General features: G+C 42.5%; 2 protein-coding genes across 2 annotated transcripts; one reads left to right on the forward strand and one right to left on the reverse strand.

Annotated features, from left to right (window-relative positions):
* Nucleotides 1-1,398: 1,398 nt before the first annotated feature.
* XBP1 (X-box binding protein 1) lies at nucleotides 1,399-6,777 on the forward strand. The gene is given in 6 exon segments (XM_010598824.3): nucleotides 1,399-1,662; nucleotides 3,026-3,122; nucleotides 4,275-4,403; nucleotides 5,146-5,181; nucleotides 5,184-5,291; nucleotides 5,590-6,777. Coding segments are annotated over 6 exon segments (1,164 nt in total). The 5' UTR covers nucleotides 1,399-1,426; the 3' UTR covers nucleotides 6,148-6,777.
* Nucleotides 3,936-26,710, reverse strand: CCDC117 (coiled-coil domain containing 117). Its single transcript, XM_003419088.4, has 5 exons — nucleotides 26,479-26,710; nucleotides 25,794-25,844; nucleotides 19,678-19,902; nucleotides 19,142-19,279; nucleotides 3,936-12,863 (listed from the first exon to the last, which is right to left on the reverse strand). The coding sequence occupies exons 1-5, from the start codon at nucleotides 26,658-26,660 to the stop codon at nucleotides 12,626-12,628; spliced, it is 834 nt and encodes a 277-aa protein (XP_003419136.1). The 5' UTR covers nucleotides 26,661-26,710; the 3' UTR covers nucleotides 3,936-12,625.

Consider the following 26,710-nt stretch of genomic DNA (forward strand, 5'->3'; position numbering starts at 1 on the left):
TCTCCCAGGGAGGTGCTGGTGGGTTTGAATAGTCAACCTTTCAGTTAGCACCCAAGCTCTTAACCACTGCACCACCAGGGCTCCTTCACCTGACTTATTAACACCCAAGAATTATCTAGAACGTTGCTGTCTTAACATTTCACCTTTTGCATAACGTCCAACTACCAAGCTCAGGAGTCTTAATACTTTCCATCCCTAGAACATAGAACAAAAAAGGGAGCAATAACTAATTGCTAAACGAAGTATTGCTTTGTAATTCTAGGGAGCTTAACATTTTGCAATTTGCTTCAAGAAAGTGAACCTGCGTATTTGTCATGTTCTCCAGGGTTTCTCCATTTTTAACATTCTTGTGTCTAAATTGCTGTCTTGCTGCATCTTCACCGCCTCTCTTTCACAAGCGTGGACCCCACATTGAGCGGTAACTGCCGGGCAGGAGTCTCGAACCTCCCGGCCCACGAGCAACAGGACTGAAGGTAACCCCCCCAACCCGTTTTTACACGTGGATTTTGCTTAATGTACACTCATAGTATAAAGTTTAGAAGCGCAAAGAAAAATTAAATTCCGTGGATCCCACCACCCGGTAGAATAACATCTATGCTTTATTAAACCCTCACTAGCTGCTCCACTTGGAGCCTTGGTGCTGCAGTGGCTAAAGAGCTATGGCTGCTAACCAAAAGGTTTGCGGTTCGAATCCATCAGCAGCTTCTTGGAAACCCTATGGGGCAGCTCTACTCTGTCCCACAGGGTCACTATGAGTCGGAATTGACTCCACAACAACGGGTTTGGCCCTCTGGTGTTTGTGCTACACTTAGTTTTAAAATGTGCGATCTCATTTCCTACTCTTTTATTTCGAGGAATTTCTCTCCAGTCTTGTTCCTAGCCCAAGACCCGGTTCGAGCTCTTTTGAGTTTCCGCTGCGCTCGGGGCCCCAAGTGGTGCACGAAATAAAATTTTGTCAGGCTAAAGTAAAACTCTGTTAGCCTCGGTAAAAATTCGTCAGCCTGGAGAGCTGTCGGTTTGGGACTTGGCCGGCATTCCGAGTAAAAACGCGTCAGCCTGAGAGCAAGGTCCGTCTGTTACGGAAACTCGGGCTCGTCTGGGTCCTTCCCGCGCGAGCCCAGGGTCACTCCGGCCGCTCCCGGCCGGCCTGGGGCTCCCCCCAAGCCTCTACGCCCCAAGCCTCCGAACCGGCCCCGTCGGACTCCCCGCCGCAAAGGCGCCTGACCCGCTGCGAGGGACAACGGCTGCTACGAGGGCCGCCCCGGCCCCGCCCCTGCCCGCCCTGCCCGGCCAATGGGCGCCAAGATTGGCCGTGCGTCACGCGAAGCTGGCCAATCGCGGAGGGCCACGACGGTAGAAAGGCTGGGCGCGGCTAGGGCGGCCCACTGGGCGGCGGCGGCGCGCACTCGCCAGACGCTTCCCGGTAATGGTGGTGGTGGCAGCTGCGCCGAGCCCGGCCACCGGGGCCCCCAAGATGCTGCTTCTGTCCAGCAAGTCCGCCCCTGTCCCTGCCGCCGCCGGAGCCCCGGTCGGCCGGGCCCTGCCGCTCATGGTTCCGGGTCAACAAGGCGCCAGCCCGGAGGTGGCGGCCGGGGGGCCGCCCCAGGCGCGCAAGCGACAGCGCCTCACGCACCTGAGCCCCGAGGAGAAGGCGCTGCGGAGGTGGGTGCAGGCGGCGCGGGCCGCGGTCGGCGCGGGGACCCAGAGGGCGCGGGGCCCGAGGCCGGCCCGGGGGCTGGGTTCTGATCCCTCTGGTGCTGGCGACCTGGCAAGGTCGGTGCCAGCGTGGCGCGGCGCGGGGCGGGGCAGGGGCCGTGGGCTGGCCGGATCCGCCGCGCGGGGTGGAGGCCAGTTCTTTTCTTTTTCCTTAGAGATGTCCAGAGCCGGGGATGCGGGCACCTGGGTTCTAGGCCTCTTACAGTGTGACCGCAGACCGGTCGCTCAGCCTGTCTCAACTTGGGCGTTTTGACTGTAACAGGGAGTCGATGAGCCTCTTCTCTGTTTACCAATTTTTCTGGACGGGCGTGGAGTTGAAATGACAGAGCTGTTGAAAGGGCTGTGAGCTCTGTAAGGCGTTTTGACCAGTCAAGCTCATTGTCCTTAAAGTGGGATCTCCTTCCAGCGGTGGATGGGGAGATTGAGTGGGCTATGCATGTAGTATGCCTAATATTGTTGTTAGCTGCCGTGGAGTCGATTTTCAACCCATAGCGACCCCCTGTGACAGAGTATAAAGCTGTAATCTTTGTGAGGATAGATCGCCAGGTGTTTCTCCCGCGGTGCCGTTGGGTGGGTTAGAACCTTTCGGTTAGCAGCCGAGGACTTGACCATTGCACCCAGGGCTCCTTACCTAGTCCTTCCAAAAACCCAGTACCCTCGAGTCGATTCCGACTCATAGCGACCCTATAGGGCAGAGTAGAACTGCCTCGTAGAGTTTCCAAGGAGCGCCTGGCGGATTTGAACTGCTGACCCTTTGGTTAGCAGCCGTAGCACTTCTGCCGTTTGTGGTTTATTAAGGTCTCCCCCAGCAGACCCAGGTCCAGCCATCAGGGTGTCTCACCTAGGATCCTCGGCACTAGGGCAAAAAGGATCAGCCCCTTCCTTATCCAAATGGGATTTGGGAAGGGAGGGGGTTATATCTTAGCGCAGTTGCGGCTGTACTAGATTTAATCAGTCCAGGTTGGATGTGGTTTAGGAAAATTGGGAGTCAGGATGCAGCGGGCGCGAAGGAGGGGGAGGAGGAAAGTTTGGTATGATGCAAGAGGAATAGCCCCGGGTTCCAGCCCATGTGCCGAGGCTGGGATGAGACAAGTGGATGACTCAATACGGGGAGAATACGGCACATCTTCAAGCCAGATGGACAGAAAGCTACGTATTTTTTGTTTTGTTGAGGGGAGGAGCTTGAAATGTATTTTACCATTAGTCTGATTTAAACCCTAAATTAAAATGAAAGCACCAGCTGGCTAAATTTTCAAATAAAGATATAAAGTTTGAGGTGACTCGAAGTGTATGCTCCTTCTGTTCTCAGGAAACTGAAAAACAGAGTAGCAGCTCAGACTGCCAGAGACCGAAAGAAAGCACGAATGAGTGAGCTGGAACAACAAGTAGTAGATTTGGAAGAAGAGGTAAAAATGCTTTAAGGCCCAACTCTTACCTTGTATCCATTGTAAGTCCTTCCTTGAGGAATGTTCTGTTTGCTGTCTAGCCCATGTTGCTTCACCCTCTTGAGAATATAATTGAGTGTGAGTTGGATTGACTCTGACAGTGGATTTGGTTTTTGTTGTGTGTGTGTATGTAATTACAAGTTAAATTATCATTAAGTATCTGAGTTAGGCTAGATAGGTAATTATTGAAGTGGTCAAACTTGAGAGCAGAGAGCTTTATGACAGACCCTTTGGCCTTTGGTGCTGGATCTTTCTCAAAGGTTGTGAATTCAAGAATGTTTAGTGAGTTAGCTCTAAAAAATTAGTAGAGGCAGATAGGAAATCACTGCTTGAATTTGAGACCCTTCCTGGCTTGGCCGAAGTCTGCTAAACATTCCCTTCCCCTTCCAGGGCCTACCTGTTACCTAATCTTCAGTTGTTGTCAGTTACATCTCCTGAACACATAAGAAATATTCTAACTTAAAAAAAAATTCTGTTGTGGTAAACTATATGTAACAATTGCCACCTTGACCATTTTTAACCATAAAATTCAGTGACATTAATTACATGCACCATGTTGCACGACCTTCCTCGCTAGCCACTTCCAGATGTTTGTTATTCATCAGTCTAAACAGAAACTCTACCTTGTAAGCAATAACCTCCCAGTCATACTATTTTTTAAATTCTAATTATTAGGTGGTTTTTATGAGTCTTTCAAGAGTTTTCGTTTAGTTGGTTGGTCGGTTTTGGTTTTTTTCCATATTTTAATTTTATACTCCACTACTGCCACTTCCATTATTACCTCCCAGTTAAAGACAGGATTTTTTTTTTTTAACATCATAAATTAGCTTATTTGCATTTTAAACCACAAATCACCCTTTACTGAGGTTTCTATTAGTAGCTGCAGGTATTGTGTTATTCTCGACCCCTGTGAAATGGTACTTCTTAAATAGTTTATTTTTCATAATCATGGCCTGCCCTTCTAGTAATCTACCATGAATAACTAACTATATAAGCATACAGTTTTCCAAAAGTTCAAGAAGGAAAGAGAACCATTTGTAGTAAACTTTGTCAGGTGAATCCTTAAGTGAAAAAATTAGATGCATTAATAGCCTCTTCTGAACTTTCTTCCAGAACCAAAAACTTCTGTTAGAAAATCAGCTTTTGCGAGAGAAAACTCATGGCCTTATAGTTGAGAACCAGGAGTTAAGACAGCGCTTGGGGATGGATGCCCTGGTTACTGAAGAGGAGGTGGAGACCAAGGTAACTCATCTCCTTTATTTTGTGCCTTAAGTGAGAACTGGTTCTAAAGGGGCATGACCTGGTAATAAGTCCTAAGAGTTAAATTACATGGCTTTCTAAGAACAAGTACTAACAAGTATGGACAGCCAACAAGATGAACCATGGAGACATTAAGGAGAACCAGAATAAGAGTGTCAAATCAGACATTGAGTGCTACTAAAACTAGAGTAGTTCTTTGATAAATATGAATGAGTAGGGAAAGGACTTGTTGTGATACCTCTCTGATAAGCATGATGTATGTATGGGTTTTAGTTTTATAGATGATGGCAAATTCGATGACAGCCCTTGAGTGAAAAGTCTAAGGTTGACAATACAGCAATCCTACTCTGTGAAGGCAATGTTCAGGAAGAACGTAAAAGAAAAAAAAAAAAAGCTAAAATATTCTAGGCTGAAATTTGCTGCAGAACTTTATTAAGAATATCAGTGTGGCCTGAATTTTTGCATCTTTGCAGTGGATAGAAAAAATCTTTCATTGCACAGAAAGTCACAGTGGAAAGTTATAGTCTTGCATTTTCTTAGCCTTTCTTGAGGAGGACTCAGGAAAATGCAAACAAAGTAAGGGAAAGATTGTCAGCTTTAAAGAATTGGTGACGAATCATTTTCTAGCCTTCTTGAAAGTTGAGAAATCATAGTTGCCTGGCTAGCATTTCCTTAGGGACTCTGGCTGTTCAAGCTGTTTATTCATTCCCGTCTTTTTTCCCAGGGGAATGGAGCGAGGCCAGTGGCCGGGTCTGCTGAGTCCGCAGCACTCAGACTACGTGCACCTCTGCAGCAGGTGCAGGCCCAGATGTCACCCCTCCAGAACATCTCCCCATGGATTCTGACGGTGTTGACTCTTCAGACACTGAGGTAGGGATCATTCTGAGTTAGTAAAGAGCTGTGTAACTAGTTAAAGCCACTTGTTTGATGCCTGAGATCCCTAACCAGATAGGTGAGGGCAGGGGAAGATAGTTTTGGTGGAGTTAAAGGTAACATCAGCTACCTTCCTATTTCTAGGTGAGGCATGGATAAATGGGCCTGGTGGGTCCTGAGGTCATCGTATAGCATAGTGATTAATTTACATTAGGAAACCTCATACTAAGTGTTCTAGCTAGATTCTCAAGTGCATTCTGATAACTGGACTCAATTTAATTTTTGCTTCTTGCAGTCTGATATCCTCTTGGGCCTTCTGGATAACGTGGATCCAGTCATGTTCTTCAGGTATCTCTCCCCAGAGTCTACCAGCCTGGAGGAGCTCCCAGAGGGCCACCCAGAAGGACCCAGTTCCTTACCAGCCTCCCCTTCTCCATCACTGGGGACGTCACCAGCCAAGCTGGAAGCCATTAATGAACTAATTCGTTTTGACCACGTATATACCAAGCCCCTAGTCTTAGAGATGCCCTCTGAAACAGAGAGCGAAGCTAATGTGGTAATCAAAATCGAGGAAGCACCTCTCAGCCCCTCAGAGAAGGATCACCCTGAATTTACCATCTCGGTGAAGGAAGAACTTGTGGAAAATGACTTCATTCCAGAGCTGGGTATCTCAAATCTACTTTCATCCAGCCACTGCCTGAAGTCATCTTCTTGCCTGCTGGATGCTTATAGTGACTGTGGATATGAGGGCTCCCCTTCCCCCTTCAGTGACATGTCCTCTCCACTTGATATAGACCATTCTTGGGAGGACACCTTTGCCAGTGAACTCTTTCCCCAGCTAATTAGTGTCTAAGCAGTGATCCAACACTGTTGCCCTTTCCCTTGCGTATTAACATCACTGCCTGGAGGATAACAGAGAAGCCTGTTTGTGCTCAAAAAGCCAAAGTAGAGGGGGTACAGTCCTAGAGAATTCCTCTAAAGTATTTGTTCAAAACTTGTAGATCACCCCAAGTATTGTCTTTTGACATCCAGCAGTCCAAGGTACTCAGATACATTACAGTAATTAAGAACTACAGCTTTTGCCCTTGTACCTTTATCTTAAGGGCAGTAGTTTGCCCCAAAACATTTAACAAGATGAACCATGCAGACATTAGGGAGACAATAAGGGTCACCAGACAAGTGTCTTAAAGTAGACATGGAATTTATGAATGACCCTTCATCATTTCTTCTTCCTCTTCTCAGCATCCCAGGCTTGCCTCCAATTTTAGGTCCTTTAGTTTGCTTCTGCAAGCAGAGAACACCTACCTGAGGGGGTGACTTTTCCCTCATGTACAGTCCAAGTAAAGATCAAGAATCTTTTTGTGAAATTCTAGAAATTTACTATGTAAATGCTTGATGGAATCTTTCCCTGCTACTGTAGCTTTTGGAAGGTGCTTTCTCCATTTATTTAAAACTACCTGTGCAATTAAAAAGTGCAATGCAGTGTCTTTGTTCTTTTAATCCCTTCTTGGGCAGAAAGTCTGTGTTCTTTTCTCTACAAGTTTCACTTCTTTGCTGTGGTAATCATTTATTCAATTTTAGTGAACATTCCACTTATTAAAAGTGAATAAGGCTTTCCCCCTTAATTAGTGCCTGTTTCAATTCCTGGCTGTGATAAGTGATACATCTACTCTTTAAGCAGCTACTGTGTTTCTGAGAGTTTGTTCAGCCACAAAAAAAAACACTGACCAAAATCACAGTAAGTGACAGAAGTAGGATGCAAACCTGAGTCTGCTTGATCCAGAGCTGGAACCCTTAACTACTACTGATTTGGTATCTTATAAAATGTTAGAGGAAGGATATGCCATTGGATACCAAGATTCTCTTGCCATTATGTAGGTATTAAAAGCATTTTCTAGATTCAAACCCTCTGGGTTCAACTCTACACTGCCTAGCCAGGTAACCCTGAGCACAAAACATCCCTTATTTCCTCACCTGTAGAGGAGATTGATAGTATCTCTGAAGGCAGGCTGGGGATGCATGATAAGCACTTGGTTTATGTGCCAAGTACTATCCTAAGTACTCAAAAGTTAGCTGTTACCACCTTATCTACTTTGGAAGGGATTTAATCTTAGTCATCATCCTTCAGGGTGCATCTTTTCACAAGAGACTACTTTCCTCACTTACAGAAATTATCTCACCTATGCAGCAGATGTAATCATTCTTTGTCAATTTAGCATCAAAATGGCATTTTTCCATTTATTAAAACTACCTCAGGGAGGTCAATGTGAATTAAAAATACATGAAAAGAGGCAGGATGCAAAGCATGCTATGCAGCAAGACAAAGCATTCTATAGCTTCGGCCAAGTACAAGGGAAAGCGTGGTATGGCGACTGGGAGCCAGCGTCCACAAGCAAACCTGAATGCAGGAAAGACTTCAGATCCGGTTGTTGAAGCTGAAGCCCAACCTCAGTGCTGGCCAAGACAAGTCTGTGTAGGTGCCGAGTTTCTGTATTGTAAATGGAAGAACTGCCTTCAGCTGGCTCCATGACTGAGAACCTTATTATCTCACCTGATTTTCTGTAACTGAAAATTTAAGAGCTGAGAATCTATTTGGGTTTTGTATTAAAAAAAAAAAAAACCAACCCACTGTGGCCAATTCCAGCTCACAGCAATCCTAAAGGACAGAATAGAACTGCCCCATAAGGTTTCCAAGGCTGTAGATCTTTATGGAAGCAGACTGCTACATCTCTCACTGAGCAGCTGGTGGATTCAAACCAAACTTTTGGTTAGTAGCCTCAGCAGCCGAGCATGCATTTTAGGCTCCATCATAGCAGCACAGCAGGAGCTCTGGTGGCACAGTGGTTAAAGTGTTGGGCTACTAACCAAAGGGTCAGTGGTTGAAACACACCAGCTGCTCCAGGGGAGAAAAATGTGGCAGTGTGTTCCTGAACAGCCATAGAAACCCTTTCAGGCAATTTTTGGAAATCCTGGTGGCATAGTATGTGCTATGGCTGCTAACCTAAAGGTCAGCAGTTAAATCTGCCAGGCGCTCCTTGGAAACTCTATGGGGCAGTTCTACTCTGTCCTATAGGGTTGCTATGAGTCGGAATCGACTTGACGGCAATGAGTTTGTTTTTTTTTTATAGGGCTGCTACGAGTCGGAATCAATGGCAGTGGGTATCATTTCTGAGTTATAACAGCACAAACATCTGGGGACTGAGGCTCAAGTAATTTACATTCGGTGACATCCCGTGAAAAGAGGCAGCTGTACTAACAGAAATAACACACAGGACATACATAACCAGTGTACATGATCAAGGTTTTCATTTCCTGTACAGATGGGTGAAAATTAAGCACTATACTCAGCCCTGAGAAAACACCTGGTATTCAAGGACATTTTCATATTGAAACACCAAACCGAATGGTTAGAACTAAAAGTCAAAACCCTTCCCCCAAAACCAAGGCAAGATTTTCATTAAATGTGTATTTATATCCCATAATTGAGATAAAAGATTGAGGTACCAATATGCCTGCACACTATTTCCCTGGGCCTTGCAGCACCTGTCTGCCTCCTTGCTTTTCTACTAGACTAGCTACTGGAGCAGAAACAAAGTAGTAACAGACCTATGGGCAGAAGGTAATATTGCCTACTCCAGGAATATTTTAAGGTATTAGTTAAACTTTAGTCTTCTAAGAATCAAACCTTTATCTGTGACTTCTAAGGTTCGTTAAGAGACAGAACAGTAGTTTACCCACTAATCAACTGTTGAAAGACATTGTCTTGTTGGAGCTGTAGTCTATAAACACTGTATTCTAACTGTACCTAGTTGATCTCTTAAAATGCCACTGTGTTCTGAAGAACCAAGAAATTAATGAGGCTAGAAGATTTGAACTGTACTGATACACTCTGCCTGCACAACACTTTATTGGTCAGTTATTCCAGTGAAATCCGAATGACCAACCCCTTAGGTATTGACACAAAGATTTTGTAAAACCAACTGGTCAAACAGGGCACTGGAACCGGTGAACTGCAATATAATACTAAATGTCACTCTCTAGTTAGCCTTTAATTTCTAAATTAAAAAAAAAAAAAATTAGATGAGGCTAACAGTTGTGATTTTTAAATTCTGGTTAAAAAAACAGTATCTGTTATTTTCTGTAACTGCAACCCAAACTTAACACCGCCTGCTCAACAAATCAGGGATCCACGTTTATCAAAAACATGGTTATAGACATGCAGGCAATACTGCCACCCACTGACCTGTCGACTCTTGAGAACTATCAGGAAACACCATGTAACTTCCCCATTCCTAGGTTTAAAGGTTCCAAGGCCCGCTCTGTGAACTCCGTATGCCACTTCCAACTCCACAGCTGGATCATTTTTGCAGGTGCAGTTACCACCACCATTTGAATAGTGACAAATCAACAGCAGTGACTTGCTCTGAGTGGAAAGCATCCTGTGGCTTTTAGAATGGCAAAACAGTCTGCCTCTTCTGGAAATACCAAATTTACGAAATTACCTTTAACCTAATATAATCATCCCTTCTGAACAGATTTAAGTAAGTCCATTAGATACGAATGCTGCTTTAAGTATAATTTAAAGGAAAACAAAGAGATATCTGATTTTATTTACTAAAAGTATAGGAACACAAATAAAAAGTCCAAAACACTTAAGTTTTATTGAAAACGATAAAATACAGAAACACCAGATTCTCAGTTTAAATTAAAATTGACAGCATCTTCAAGAACTTTCCTAATTACTGCACCATTCTTGTCACTATTAAAAAACCAAGTTCTAGATCCAAAATAACAAACTTGCTGGTAAACATTCTCCTCAGGGCTCTGGCCATCGCCCTAGGAATTTTTCTAAATTTTACATTTGTACCTTTTCAAGAACGAGTAGCAGTTTTCTTATTAAACATTTGTGAGAACCAGTCTTTCTCATATTAATTAAAAAACCACACACACACACACACATCCTACTCAAACTTAGAGAAAATATACATTTGTTCATTAAAGCTCACCTGCTTTAGATATTTTTTCTCTTCATACATTAGCACAGTAGGCCAATGTTTGATCCATGCTGCAAAAAGTTGTATAAAATGAAAGGGACCTGGGAAGAAAATCTTAGGGCAAAAGCAAAACCCCTACATTCCAAAAGAAAAACAAAGCAGAGGCATCGGGACTATGGAGATGGCTCAGAGGAGTAAGCACCACAAGATGAAGAAAACAATCTTTGTACAAACATATACAAGAAGATAAAATTCAAAAAGGAGCATTAAACATTCATTTTCCTGCAGAAATAAATATCTTATCAGATAACTTGACTCCTGAAACAAGTTCTGTTTGGACTGTAATTAACAGATTCTTCATTCTTTCCTACCAGTAGTGTCAGAGCCTTGTTTTGGACCCTTCTTTCCTCCTTTCCATTCTCAATCATACAGACCTTTGATCAGGCCTGCCCAACAATTCCTACAGAAGACAATCACAGTTGTGTTTTGGGCCCTTCTTTGGAAAGCTATCATCTCACCTTCCACCCTAACACTGGGACAAAGTCCTCACTCTGGACAGTTGCTTCATGTTTTTGAGCTGTACTAGAATAAACTTCTTAGCATGGAGACTTCTTTAAGGCTACACACTTTACAAAGTTGGTCCCATTAAACAATGACCACAAGGCAGAAGTTTTTCAAATGGCATGAATCAAACACGTGCACATTTCAACAGAATACAGTTCAACAGAATATAGTTTACATTCATCTCTAAGTCTGAGATTAAGAAACTATTAGCTGGTTTCCAACTGGTTTCAATACTGGTTTGAAGTTTATGTAATTTTACCGTGTAGACATTAAATATTTTGTTTAAATATTAAACATTAAATCTTTTCCTGACTATACAGACAGAAATAGAGAAAGCAGGAACAGGCCAACAGAAGAAACAAGTCCAATTAACAGACTTGTGACTCCTATGCCATCTGTAAGAAGTGAAGGGATTTCAGGATGGGTTTCAAAGATGCCTGGGAGCTGGTTTCTAAAAATTCACCTCTCCTTTTTTTTTCTACATAAGATATCTGATTCCTACAAAGGAGGAAAAAAACCCAGAAAATAAAACAAAAAGAACTGCAGTGGTCTCCTGTTGTGTGATGAAAGGGTCAGTGTTATACTCATTTAAAAGTCCTAATAGATATTGGTAGCAGTAAAGACATTGTCATTTTACTTTGCACTGAGTCCTTTGCCACATAGAAGAGCTCTTCCTGAGAAATTAAAAACTTCAATCCTAGTTATCCCCAAATGACACCTTGAGCCTGGTTTAGGTATTCAAGAAGTGAGGGTTCCCTGCTAGTTAACTATTTTCTACTTTTAGCCTTACTGCACAACAGTTTTAAGCACCAGGCAAATTGGCTATTTCAGTAAACCTCAATGTCACTTGCCCGTATGTCCGCAATTATTCATTGTTTTCTAAATTAAGACAAAACAAACAAGCTCAATTTGCTAAAACAGGTACAACTTCTTTCTTTGACTCCATAAGGCATCCAGGCCAGGTTACTCTGCCACAGCATTTCCTCAGGATTAACTAAGGGATGCTTCTCCCATAGCCCGTTTGTACATGGGTTACCTCACAATCTTAACTATCATTCAAAGTTAATTAAGTTGTAAACACTGCTGAATAACCAGGCTTATCAATTATGCAGGGGAAACCAAGGAGCAACAGTAGCACAAGGCAAATAAGCTCTGAAGGAAAAACCTTTTCTTTGTGTTTTCAATGCATTTCCAGAGGTGAAGAGGTGAACCACACAACACTACTACTGGCTATTTAATCAATACAGCTATACTGACCTGACAACTAATATACAAGTTTCAGGGTCCCCATCCAATTTCTTAACAATAGGCTTACACTACTGCTTTCTTCCCTCCTTCTCACCAATTACATAAAGTCACCCACTGTAAACAGAGCTGTCCAGACTATGACTCAATTGTCAGTTCTAATAGGTATATTCTTAATTCAACTTTTTCATCACAAGGAGAATAGTCTCCAAGTGTCTGAATAGTTTAGACAATATAACGGGTGACAGAAGTCACCCTTACTCATATAGTTTCTATACTTACCTGTATAGAGGCTGTGACATTTAATAAGCCCCTAGGAAATGGCTTTTCCCTTGAGAAAAGCTTCCTTGGCAAAAAACTGAATTCAATAAATGGCTACCCAAAATGAGACTCCCACCCCAAATCACAGGTGGAGATATTATTACACCCGTTTCATAAAACCTTCAAGTCCCTATGCTATGCAAGCAGGCTCACGGCTGAACACAGGAACCTTCTAAAATTTGACAATGTTAGTGTAGAAAACGGTTTCTAGAGTTCCATCTCTTCTTCTGTGCAAGCAGCTGTCTCCAAACTATCGTAAAGAGGCACCCCTGTTTGCCGTGGTTCCAAGAACAGCTCAGTTCTCTGAGGGAAGGCAGTGCCAGCAGCTGCATGCTTAGTTTGGCTCTCTCCTGGGTAGTTCTTAGCATTAGTTGACGGCTTTGGCTTATCCGAGAGGAGTTCGGGGAGAGGTTTCCACAGCACAAGCTCCATGGAAGGACGGCTCCTAAGACATATAGATTTTTGTTAAAAAATTTAGGACACGGAAATAAGAGATATGAGCTGAACAGCTAATGCCTGCTACCTAACACCTTAAGGGAAAAAAGTGATGGCATCAAAACTTGACATTTATGACAATTCAAATGGATCTTTAGAAAAACCACTCAAATATATAAAATTTCACAGTTCTGCATGTAATCTGTAACTAAACCAACTGGCTTTCCTGATGTTTTGATTAAAAGAAATATAAATAACCAATGTGTAAAATAAAGGCCTTAGATTTATTTTAACATTACAAATTAAAAAAAAAATTGTGGGCAACATTAGCAGACATGCGCTGCTATCTTGGTCAGGCTGCTATCTTGCTTTAAATCATTCTAAAAGAAAATGAAACACTGGACAAACACAGTATTTCAGTTTCAGTCACCTTTTGCTCGATATAGCTATTAAAGTATAATACTTTTCAGTTAAGCCAAAATGATTATGTTCCTTCCCTGGCAGTGATGGTTTTGGGGATCCAAAGGTAAGAAGTTAAAATAAAACACAAACAAGGACTAACACTCCCAAAGGCTGGCTTCTGGAAAACTACCAAGATCAGAAAATGCTATGTACTAGGCTGCAGGGCAATGTGACCTGCTTACTCTTTGCTAAAGCATTTACCCACTCTCAGGACTAGGTAGTTAATCATAAGCTCAAGCCAGGGCACTAATGCAAGAATCTCTGTGAGCTAACATCAAGCAGCAACTGAACCTCCACGCACAACCACTTCCACTGTGCCCGAAGGCAATAACGTTTCATCAGTCTGGCATCACTGTGAAACCCACCTTCACTGAGCACCAAGTCTACACCAAGTGTTTTCTAGGCCTAAACGCCCAAGGAGGAGCTCTGGTGGCACAATGATTAAGCGGTCCGATGCTAACTGGAAAGCTGGAGGTTCAAACCCAACCAACGGCTCTGCAGAAGAAAGATGTGTACAGAAACCCCATGGGACAGTTTACTCTGTCACATGGGGTTGCTATGAGAACTGACTCAATGGCACCTAACAACAAGAAATGCCTAAATGGAATTTTATGACTTGCATATTATTTCACACACAGAGGATTATGACAATGTGGGCTCTGTAGGCTCAAGGACTACCAGGATTACAGAGCTAGTCCTCTGTCCTTATCTAATGGGCCCCAGGCTGCTCTGCTTTTCAGGTGCCTATGTTTGCTTCTAGTTTCCTCTCTCGTCCTCTCACACTGTTAACTGTCACTACTTGCTACTGTTTCTTCTGCGCCAACTTGCTGTTTCTGTTTCTACTCTGTTGATCTAGGAAACCAGGTAAACAAGCTCATTGTATCTAAATTAATAGCAAGATGTTGTTGTCGTTAGGTGCCGTTTCAGTTCTGACTCACAGCAACCCTACATACAACATCCTCATAAATGTTATTATGCCACAGCCCAATGTTGCAGCCACTGTGTCGATCCATCTTGTGGAGGGTCTTCCTCTTTTTTGATGACCCTCTACTTTACCAAGCATAACGTCCTCCAGGGACTGGTCCTTGCTGATAATGTGTTCAGAGTATTTAAGACTAAGTGTTGCTTCTAAGGAGTATTCTGCTCTACTGGTTCCAAGACAGATTTGTTTATTCTTCCAGCAGTCCATGGTATTATCGATGTTCTTTGCCAGCATCATAATTCAAAGGCATCAATTCTTCTTCAGTCTTCCTTACTCACTGCCCAGCTTTTGCACGCATATGAGGCGACTGAAAATACTATAGCTTTGGTCAGGGACGCCTTAGTCTTCAAAGTGATATCTTTGTTTTTTAACACTTTAAAGAGGTCTTTTGCAGCACATTTGCCCAATGCAATAGAGCATTTGATTTCCTAACTGCTGTTTCCATGGACGCTGACTGTGGACCCAAGTAAAATGAAATCCTCGACAACTTTAATTATTTTCTCCATTTATCATGATGTTACTTACTCGTCCAGTTGTGAGGATTTTTGTTTTCTTTATATTGAGGTGTAATCCATACTGAAGGCTATAGTCTTTGATCTTCATCAGTAAGTGCTTCAAGTCCTCTTCGCTTTCAGGAAGTAAGGCTGTGTCACCTATGTATTGCAGGTTGTTAGTGAGTCTTCCTCCAATCCCGATGCCGTGTTCTTCATATAGTCCAGCTTCTCGGATTTGCTCAGCATACAAATTGAATAAGCACAGTGAAAGGATACAACCCCGACGCATTTTTCCTAACTTTAAACCACACAGTATCCCCTTGTTCTGTTCTAATGACTGCCTCTTGGGCCATGTACAGGTTCTTCCTGAGCATGATGAAGTGTTCTGGAATTTCCATTCTTTGCAATGTTATCCATAATTTGTTATGATCCACACAGTCGAATGCCTTTGCATAGCAGTAAAACACAGATAAACATCCTCCTGGTATTCTCTGCTTTCAGCCAAGATTCATATGACATCAGCAATGATAACCCTTGCTCTACATCCTCTTCTGAATCTGGAGTGAATTTCTGGCAGTTCCCGGTCAATGTACTACTGAAGAGGCTTTTGAATGATTTTCAGCAAAATTTTACTTGTATGTGATATTAATAATACTGTTTGATAATTTCTACATTCCACTCAAAAATCTAGGTTTGGCACAAATACAGATCGGTTGGCCAGGTAGCTGTCCTCCAAATTTCTTGGCATAGACAAGTGAGCACCTCCAGTGCTGCACTGGTTTGCTGACATCTCAACTGGTATTCTGTCAAAGTCTACAAGTCTTGTTTTTTTGCCAACGTCTTCAGTTTAGCTTGTACTTCTTTCTTCACTACCACCGATTCCTGATCATATATTACCTCCTGAAATGGTTAAAAGTCAACAATTGTTTTTGGTACAGTGATTTCCATGCATTCCCTCCATTTTCTTTTGATGGTTCCTGTGTCATTTGGTATTTTCCCCACAGGATCCTTCAACGCTGCAACTCGAGGACCGAATTTTTTCTTCAGTTCTTTCAGCTTGAGAAATGCCGAGTGTGTTCTTCCCTTTTGGTTTTCTATCTCCAGGTTTTTAAATATTTCATTATAATACTTTGTCTTTTTGAGCTACCCTTTAAAATCTTCTGTTTGGCTCTTTTACTTCATTCATTTCTTCCATTTGCTTTAACTACTCTACATTCAAGAGCAATTTTCAAAGTCTCTTCTGACACCCATTTTGGTCTTTTCTTTCTTGTCTTTTTAAGGACCTTTTGCTTTCTTCGTGTATGATATCCTTCCTGTCATTCCACAACTCATCTGATCTTTGGTCATCAGTGTTCAATGCATCAAATCTATTCTTAAGATGGTCTCTAAATTCACATGGGATATACTCAAGGTTGTATTTTGGCTCTTGTGAACTTGCTCTGATTTTCTTCAGCTTCGACTTAAAACTTCTATATTAGCAATCGATGGTCTGTTCCAGTCAGCCCCTGACCTTGTTCTGACTGATAATACTGAGCTTCTCTATTGTCTTTTTACACAGATGTAGTTGATTTGATTCCTGTGTATTCCATCAGGTAAGGTCCATATGTACAGTCACCGTTTATGTTGTTAAAAAAAGGTATTCACCAAGGCGTCTATCAACAGATGGATAAATTATGGTACATTCACACAATGGAATACTATGCATCGATAAAGGACAGTTACGAATCTGTGAAACATTTCATAACATGGAGGAATCTGGAAGGCATTACGCTGAGTTAAATTAGTCAGATGCAAAAGGACAAATGTCGTATAAGACCACTATTACAAAAGTTCCTGAGAAACAGTATAAACTGAGAAGAACATATTCTTTTGTGGTTACGAGAAGGGGGAGGGAGGGAGGGTGGGAGAGGGTTATTTACTGATTAGGTAGTAGGTAAGAACTACTTTAGGTGAAGGGAAGGACAATACTCAATACAGGGAAGGTCAGCTCAACTGGACTGGACCAAAAGCAAAGAAGTTTCTGGGATAAACTGAATGCTTTGAAAGTCAGCGGAGCAAGGGCAGGGGTTTGGGGACTATGGCATCAGGGGACATCTAAGTCAATTGACAAAATAAATTCTATTAAGAAAACATTCTGCATCCTACTTTGAAGCGTGGTGTCTGGGGTCTTAAATGCTAACAAGCGGCCATCTAAGATGCATCAATTGGTCTCGACCCTCCTGGATCAAAGGAGAATGAAGAACACCAAGGTCACAAGATAATTATGAGCCCGAGAGACAGAAAAGACCACATAAACTAGAGGCTTACATCATCCTGAGACCAGAAGAACTAGACGGTGCCCCGCCACAACGATGACTGCCCTGACAGGGAGCACAACAGAGAGCCCCTGAGGGAGCAGGAGAACAACGGGATGCAGACCCCAAATTCTCATAAAAAGACCAGACTTAATGGTCTGACTGAGACTAGAAGAATCCCGGCGGTCATGGTCCCCAAACCTTCTGTTGGCCTAGGACAGGAGCCATTCCTGAAGACAACTCATCACACATGGAATGGACTGGAAAATGGGTTGGAGAGAGATGCCGATGAGGAGTGAGCTACTTTTATCAGGTGGACACTTGAGACTGTGTTGGCAACTCCTGTCTGGAAGGGAGATGGGAGGTTAGAGAGGGTTAGAAGCTTGCAGAACGGTCACGAAAGGAGAGACTGGAAAGAGGGAGCGGGCTGACTCATTAGGGGGAGAGTAAATGGGAGTATGCAGTAAGGTGTATATAAGTTTATATGTGAGAGACTTACTTGATTTGTAAACTTTCACTTAAAACACAACAATTATTAAAAAAAAAAGTGATAAAAAAAAAAAAGTATTCACAATGAAGGAGTCGTTGGTCTTGCAAAATTCTAACATGCAATCTCCAGCATCGTTTCTATCACCAAAGCTATTATTTTCCAACTACTGATCCTTCTTTATTTCTAACTTTTGCATTCTCATCGCCAGTAATTATCAATGCATCTTAACTTCATTTTTGATCAGTTTCAGACTGCAGAAGTTGCTAAAAATCTTCATTTTCTTCATTTTTGGCCTTACTGGTTAGTGTGTAAATTTCAGTAGTTTTAAGAGTTGGTCTTCCTTGTAGGCTTATGGATATTATCCTATCACTGACAGCACTGTCTTACAAGATATATCTTGAAATGTTCTTCTTGATGATGAATGTGACGTCACTCCTCTTCAATCTGTCCCAGCATAATAGGCCCTATGATTGTCTGATTCAAAATGGCCAATGCCAGTCCATTTCATCTCACTAATGTCTACGATACTGATCTTTATGCATCCCATTTCATTTTTGACAACTTCCTATTTTCCTAGATTCATACTTTGTACAGTCCACGTTCTGATTATTAATGGCTGTTTGCAGCTGTTTCTCCTTATTTTGAGTCATGCTACATCAGCAAATAAAGGTTCTGAATGCTTGACTCCCTCCACATTATTAAAATCAACTCTACTCTAGGGAGACAGCTCTTCCCCAGTTGTATTTTGAGTGCCTTCCAACATGAGGGGCTCATCTTCCAGCCCTGTATCAGACCATGTTCTGCTGCTATTCATAAGGTTTTCACTGGCCAATTTTTTCAGAAGTACACTGCCAGGTCCTTCCTCCTAGTATGTCTTAGCCTGGAAACCCCATTGAAACCTGTCCACCATGGGTGGCCCCGCTGGTATCTGAAATACCAGTGGCATAGTTCCCAGCCTGACAGCAACACGTAAGCCACCACAGTACAACAAACTGACGAGTAAAAAAAAAAAAGAGTAGTGGTGACAAAAGCAAGATGGTTCTGCTAAAGGCGCTTACGAGCTATGATATGAGGCAAGAATATGAGCTCTGGTTTGTGACCTCTGTGGTAATTATTTTGACTGCTACAGACTTCTGTTTTTGTTTGCTAGGTCTCAATGGTGTTCCTGGATAACTAAGAGAGCCAAGTAAACTAGTAGTTTCAAAATGTGGTTTCTATAGCCAGCATGCAAATATAAGCAAATGGATTCTCTCTTGCTAGTCCCCCATTCCCAAGTATTAGACTGTAGTGCAGCTATAGTGCATTTCAGGGCTTCAACAAAGAGGTAAGTAGGCAAGGAAGCCACGTGTGCGTACTTCAAACTCCTGCTTGCAAAACATTTATTCACCCCAATAAACTAAGAAAAGGCCTCTTTCTAAGAGGCCAACAAGCTAAATACAGAATCTACTGTGCTTTCACTTGCCTGGTGATCAGAAAGAGATAACTAGGATAGGACACGCACTGTCTACAGACACTGGGCTTTCCCTTAAAGATCTAATTAAATGGAAATCAAGTTCCAAAACTTACATGGACTCAATCATTTTCTTTGTAAAGACTTCATCAAATTCCCTCTTCAAACCTGTTTTCATGGTATCAGAAAGGACAAGACTGGGGAGATGGTTAATATTTCTGTCGGCTTCAACTTCTTCATCTTCATCTATTATCCTATGTAAATTAAGAGAGTGGAAGAAGCAGAGAAAGAATTATTTAGCCAAGCTGTTATATATTATTCTAGCAATTGGGAAAATTAAAAAAAATAAAAAAGTATAAAAGCTACAGGTGCTATAGCAAAAAGTTCAACATAAAGCCTTGGGTAATAAAAACATGTACAAAAGAGCTGTCAAAAATTTCAATTTAACAAAAAAAGTTTTACAAAAAGTACAATCAAGTTTGAAAGGTATCCCAGAAAACTAAGTCATAAATCAAAAACTAAGATTCAGAGGTAGTACATGAAAATGCTTAGTTCTAGTCTATGAGAACAGCTCACATTAGTATGTAAAGTGTACACTATGAGTTCCCTGATTTGTATAGCAGTGAGCCAGCTATGTATGCTGCCCATTTACCTGTCCTCAATTTCTTGAAGCCTCCTTCGGGCAACTTCACACTGTGGTTCTGTGGTTGTCTGATCCATTTCTTCACAGGTCACATCTAACATACCAGATACAGAAAGGTCACTAGTACATGGATTTACTCCATGACCCTCTACTTCCTGACGTGTACAAAGAATCCAGTCATTAGGGCCAGGACAGAGCGCTCCTTCAGTCAGCCTTTTCTTTCTCACTGGACATCTGAAGAAAAAAATTTCAATGAAAAACCCAACTTTTAAAAAATTAGCTAGAAAACAAACGAAATGTCTATCACCCCATCTTTAAAATTCTTATATGCAAAAAAACTCTAGATTTTTTTTTAAATTGTACTTCAAATGAAAGTTTACAGCTCAAGTTAGTCTCTCATATAGAAGTTTGTACACACGTTGTGTGACCCTAGTTGCTGTCCCTGTATGTCCGCACACTCCTCCTCTGCACCCCAGATTTCCCATGCCCATTCAATCAGCTCCTGTGTCTTCCTGCCTTCTCATCTCACCTATGGACAGGAGCTGCCAATTTAGTCTCGTGTATCTACTTGAACACTCTTCATGAGCATCATTTTACGTCTTACAGACCAGTCTAATCTTTGCCTGAAGAGCTGGCTTCTGGAATGGTTTTAGTTCTGGGTTAACGGTCTGGGGGCCATGTCTTCTGGGGTTTCTCAGGTTTCAGTTGGACCATTAAGTCTGGTGTTTTTACATGAATGAGTTCTGCACCCCACTTTTTTCCTGCTCCATCAAGGATTCTCTGTCCTGTTCCCTGTCAGGACAATCACTGGTGGTAGCCTGGCACTATCTAGTTCTTCTGGTCTCAGGCTGATGCAGTTTCTTTTTGTTTTTTGGGCTAACATTTTCCTTGTGTCTTTGGTGTTCTTCATTCTCCTTTGCTCCAGGTGGGTTAAATCAATTGATGCATCTTAGATGGCCACTTGATGGCTTTTAAGACCCCAGATGCTACTCATCAAAGTAGGATGCAAAACATTTCCTTAATTAACTTTGTCACGCCAACTGATCGAGATGTCCCCTGAAACCATGGTCCCCAGACCCCTGCCCCTGCTACTCTGTCCCTTGAAGTGCTTGGCTATATTCAGGAAACTTCTTGGCTTTTGGTTTAGTCCAGTTGTGCAGACTTCGCCTGAATTGTGTGTTGTTCTTCCCTTCACCACAGATAATTCTTGTCTACTATCTAGTTAGTGAATACCCCTCTCCCTCCATCCCCACCCTCATAACCATCAAAGAATGTTTTCTTCTGTGAAAAAACAGATTTTTTTGACAGTGTGTCATTACAAGATGAAAAACCACTCATTTTTTTCGGTCACCCTCACGGCCTCCTGAGATGTTTTCTTCTACAGCTCTTTGCCGAATTAGGCTGCACCTGTTAGAGTTTGCCTTTTCGGATTAGGCGTGTTCACTGAGAGAACTTAGTCATTCCTACTAATTTGCTCTGAAATGGTCCCACAGGAAGGAAAAGAACCAAATATCACAAAGCAGCAAGTCAGCACCAGCCATATTTTGTCATACTGCTGGCTCCATCGAATTGGTCATACGTGGAAGCAGTATGGCAGCCATCCTAGTCCTTCAGGGCAACAAATGTACGCCTCATCAGGTCTGTTCCAAGTATATAGGTGCATTTGATACTACTGATTTTTTGTTCCCCTCCAAAATGTCAAAGGCTGTCATACGGCTCTATCAGCCCACCACCAATTATGGGGTCCACTTTTCTCCCACTTTGCAATACACTATTTTCACTTCCTAGACAAATTCATAGTTCAAAGACCTTAGAGTTCATTGAATCCCATTCCTTTGTTTTGCAGATTTGGAAACTAGGGCCTAGGAAAGCTAAAGTGCCCCTCCAAAATCTCACAGCAAGGTAGTGAGTGATGTTTGGGACCAGAATGCAGAGCTGCTGAATTCTACCTCTATGCCATTTTCATTAAACCCCCGATTCCTAAGGGACGTTCAATTGTTCAAGCTTTTTCCATAAACTAGTATTTGCAAGCACCACAACATACCCATGTTTAACTGAAAGCTATCAGAAGCAAGTTAAAATAGGTAACCGTCCTCATTCTACTTGAGTATTTAGACTAGAAGTCCTTTATTGTCTTGGCATCAATAAGTGCAATGTCAAAATCATAACATAGCTCTGTAACCAAAATTCATTAATGGCTATCACAGCTTCTGATTCTCTAAACTGAGCGTCAAAGGAAGCAGCATATATTTTACACAGGGAAATCCCTATTCCATGTCAAGACTGGGAAAATCAACATTAAATTCTCTGGTGATATTAAATCTGAGAAGTAGTAATGCTCTCTGGAATCTAGATTTTTGAGTGTAATCAACTATTACATGTTTGGTTTACAGTAAATTTTAACTCATAAAAAAGTATTAAAAATGTCTAGCTATATATATGTATATATACATCAAATATTTTTAAAGAATAAAGTTTTAAAAAGCAGAAAAAAATAAAGACATACGTATAAGAACCCAGCTAAGAAAGGACAGAATAAATCTAGAGGTGACAGGTAATTTCCTAGCACAATTCAACTATTAAATACAACTGAGTGTAAAAGCTGAGTTCTGACCTTTGACCTCCAAGAACATGATTCGGATAAGCTATAGGGTCACTGTGAGTTGGAATCGACTCGACGGCATTCAACAACAACATTTTGTCTGGCAGTTCACTTTGCCAATAATTAGAGCTCAATGATAATTAAATCACAACAAAAATGTGATATAAAGACTTCTAGGTACTGAGAAGAGCCGCGGAAGTGGAGGCTGGGCAGCACAATTCTGGGATTAGACCTCCAATTGTCTAGTCCCTCCTCCCAGGGCTTCAATCTTTCCACATGTAAGTGGAAGGCAGTTACCTTTTTAGTCATGTTTTAAACTTAGTTAAAAGACAAATGTTTAAATTTGGGGAAAACACTTGTTACACACATAATAAATTGCTGATTTCCTTAATAAAGACTTCTTGGGTCAACACAACTGTAGTAAACCAAAAGCAAAGAAGCTTCCTGAATAAACTGAATGCTTCCCAGGCCAGTGTAGCAGGGGCAGGGGTTTGGGGACCATGGTTTCAGGGGACATCTAAGTCAACTGGCATAATAAAATCTATTAAAAAAACGTTCTGCATCCCACTTCGAAGAGTGGCATCTGGGGTCTTAAAGGCTAGCAAGTGGCCATCTAAGATGCATCAATGAGTCTCAACCCACCTGGATCAAAGGAGAATGAAGACCACCAAGGACACAGGGCAGTTATGAGCCCAAGAGACAGAAAGGGCCACATGAACCAGAGACTACATCATCCTGAGACCAGAAGAACTAGATGGTGCCCAGCTACAATCGATGTCTGCCCTGACAAGGAACACAACAGAGAACCCCTGAGGGAGCAGAACAGTGGGATGCAGATCCCAAATTCTCATAAAAAGACCAGACTTAATGGTCTGACTGAGACTAGAAGGACGCTGGTGGTCATGGCCCCCAGACCTTCTGTTGGCCCAAGACAGGAACCATTCTCAAACCCAACTCTTCAGACATGAATTGGACTGGACAATGGGTTGGACGGGGATGCTGGTGTGGAATGAGCTACTGGGATCAGGTGGACACTTGAGACTATGTTGGCATCTCCAGCCTGGAGGGAAGATGAGAAGGTAGAGGGGGTTGAAGCTGGCAAAATGGACACAAAAAGAGAGTGGAGGGAGAGAGCAGATGGTCTCATAAGGGTGAGGGTAATTGGGAGTATGTAGCAAGGTGTATATAAGTTTTTATGTGAGAGACTAACTTGATCAGTATACTTTCACTTAAAGCACAATAAAAAAAAATTTAAGGTAAACTATTAAAAAAAAAGATTTCTTGGAAATCAATGCGAAAAAAGACCATTAAGTCAACAAGATATTTGCAGAAACACGAACAATTCAAACAAAATTAAACATGAATGGTTTAAATGAAGATGTTCAACAACACTAAAAATTCGCAAAATACAAATTAAGTTATCCAATTTCTTTAACCTTTTAAACAGTAAAATCCCACACACACAAAAGTGAATCAAACATACAATATGACAAATAGTTATAAAACATCCATGAAAATATCATCCAAGATATAGAACACTGCCAGCATCCACAAATGATATCTCCTAAAGGTAAACACTGTCTTTTATGGTAATTACTTCCTTTTAAAAAAAAACACGTTATCATGTTATGTAGGTATACATCCCTAAATGATTCAGTTTTCCCCGATTTTGAATCTGATATTTTAGGAATTTTTCTGTATACATTGTGACATTTCTTTTGCTCGTATTAGCCACGTTGATACGTGCAGGTGTACAGGACTCCACTGAATGACTTTATAATTTATTTTACTGTCAAGAGACATTTGGGTTGTTTCCAGTTTTAAACTATCACGAACAAGACAGTATGAACTTTCTTGTACCTGGTGTGCATATGAACTTCTCTAGTTATACATGGGAACCCTGGTGGTGTAGTGGTTAAGTGCTATGGCTGCTAACCAAAAGGTAGGCAGTTCAAATCCACCAGGTTCTCCTTGGAAACTCTATGGGGTCGTGCTACTCTGTCCTACAGGGTCACTATGAGTCAGAATCAACTGGATGGCGAGGAGCTAAGGGTCTGGATATACATACCCCGGAAGGAGAATTGTTGGGTGAAAGGATATTTGTGTCTTCAACTTTATCAGATAATGCCAAACTGTTTTCCAAAATGCTTGTTCCAATTTACACTCCCATTCATAGTGGATGAGAATCCCTGTTGCCCCACATTCTCTCTAACATCTGATGGTAGAGTGGAATCTCACTGTGGTTTTAATATCCATTTCCCTAAAGACTGATGGGGTTAACACCTTTTCATTTGCCAGTTCCTCATTCGTGTTTCCTCTGTGGGAAGTTTTTACCCATTTTTCTATTAGTCTGCCTGTCTATGAGATACAATTTTTCCCCCATCAGTTAAGCAATGATCAAAAAATGTAAAATTACAGTTCTGGTGAATAGGGAAACAGGTATTCCCACTCTTAACAAGAGCATAAACTGGTATATCTTTAACAGACCCAGCGACTATGTGGTAATCCAACAACCAACTTGCAAATATACAATTTTAAAGGAATACTCACAGTAGCTTTGTTAGTAACAACAGAAAGATTAGAAGTAACTTAGAATCTCTCAGTACAAAACTAGGAAATTATCTATACCTCACCCTAAGGTGCCCTGGTGGTGCTCGGCTGCTAACCTAAAGATTGGTGCTTAGAACCCACCCAGCAGTTCTGAGGAAGACCTGGCAATCTCCCCATATAAAGATCAGAGCCATGAAAACCCTATGGAGCAGTTCTACTCTGTCACATGAGGTTGCTATGAGTCGAAACTGACTCAATGGCACCCAACAACAGCAGCAGCCGTACGAGAGAATTCCATTCAACTACTGAAAAAGAAGTTGTGTGGAACTCCATGTGCTAATATATAACAAGCTATAGGGTAGTAACATGACAAGAACGATGTGTTGCACAACGTGAACAATATCTTCCTATAAAGGTAAAAACAAAGGCCTATAAAATTATAAGCATCCCTGGTGGCCCAGTGGTTAAGTGAGGGGTTGGCAGTTTGAACCCCCCAGCCTCTCCGCAGAGAAGGATGTGGCAGTCTGCTTCCATAAAGATTCACACCCTTGGAAACCCTATGGGGCAGTTCTACTCTGTCTCCTAAGGTCACTGTAAGTTTTTATTTTTGGTTTATATAATTAAAACTTCAAGCTTTTAGACTATCTTCTAAAGAACAAATAGGAATACAGTAACAGATGGTGCCTGTGGGGAAGAGAACTGGGAGTCTGGACTGTAAGGCCTTTCAATATGTATCCTTTTGCAAACTTCCAATTCTTAAAACAGGTTATAACATGAAGTTTTCCTCCAACTTCTGTCTGCCAACCACTCAGTTCCCTTCTCCAAAAGGCAACCAATGCTACCAGTTTCATGTGTCTCCTTGCAGACACACCTAATGTGTTCCTTTTTCACTTAAAACAGTTTAAGATATACAAAAAAGGTTAAACGTTAAACTAAGTGACCATAAAGTGAATAAATGGCGCCTGAAACTTACTCATCATCCTCCTCCTCTCGTTTGTGTTTCTTTTTACAGTAAACTGAAGCACTGTTGAAACAAACAAAAAAATTCAGTGAACTGAGAAATGTATTTGAATGTTATGCTTTCAGCATCCGCTCTCTCTGCTCCATCACTTGCCCACCCCACACCTACCAACTGTCCCTTTCTTTCCTTGCTGAGTAGGCTGTATACAGGTCACAAGGCCAATCTGGTGGTCCCCAGACTGAATTCTAAACTCATTTTGCTAAAGTCGTGAGAAATTTGGCGGGACCACGGCAGGGAAAACATACTCGTGCAGGCACTGTGCTAAGCACTTTATTTCCATGATCGCACTAAAAGCGCAGATTTCCTTTTCCCACTTTGCGCATGAGGACACAGTGTCTGAGAAGCACTGTGAGTTGTTAATCATCAGCGGACGCGCCGAGGGGGCCTCGAAGCTCCAGTCCGCCCGGCTTCCAATACCGGTTCCGCCGGCCCGACCTGGGCGAGCTTTGAACCCTGGAATCCTGGGCTAGAAGACCTCAGGCGTCTTACAGTTAACGGCTCTGATGCTCAGTCTCCTCCGCTGTAAACTGAGGCTGAGACGCCTCCCCGGAAGATTAACGAGCCTGAGCGCGGAGCCCGCGCCCGCCGTGAGGGGCGCCTGGCCCTCCCTCCCGCCCCGGACCGCCGGGCTCCTCACCGTCCGCGCGCCGCGCTCCCGCCGGGACTGCTCGGGGCAGCGCGGGGCCCCGGCCGCGGGGCCAGCTCGGCGCCGTCCGCCCCCGGCGGGAAGGCCCGGCCGGGGACGGCCGGCGGCGGCTGCAGGAAGTCCGAGGTGCCGCTCAGGGGTAGCCCGCAGAAGGGCCGGCCTAGCGCGGCCATAGCCGGCGAGATGAGGAGGCTGCGCCCGCGGCCCCAGCCACCCGCGTCCC

This window comes from Loxodonta africana, chromosome 19 (genome assembly GCF_030014295.1).
Source record: "Loxodonta africana isolate mLoxAfr1 chromosome 19, mLoxAfr1.hap2, whole genome shotgun sequence".
Taxonomy (NCBI): domain Eukaryota; kingdom Metazoa; phylum Chordata; class Mammalia; order Proboscidea; family Elephantidae; genus Loxodonta; species Loxodonta africana.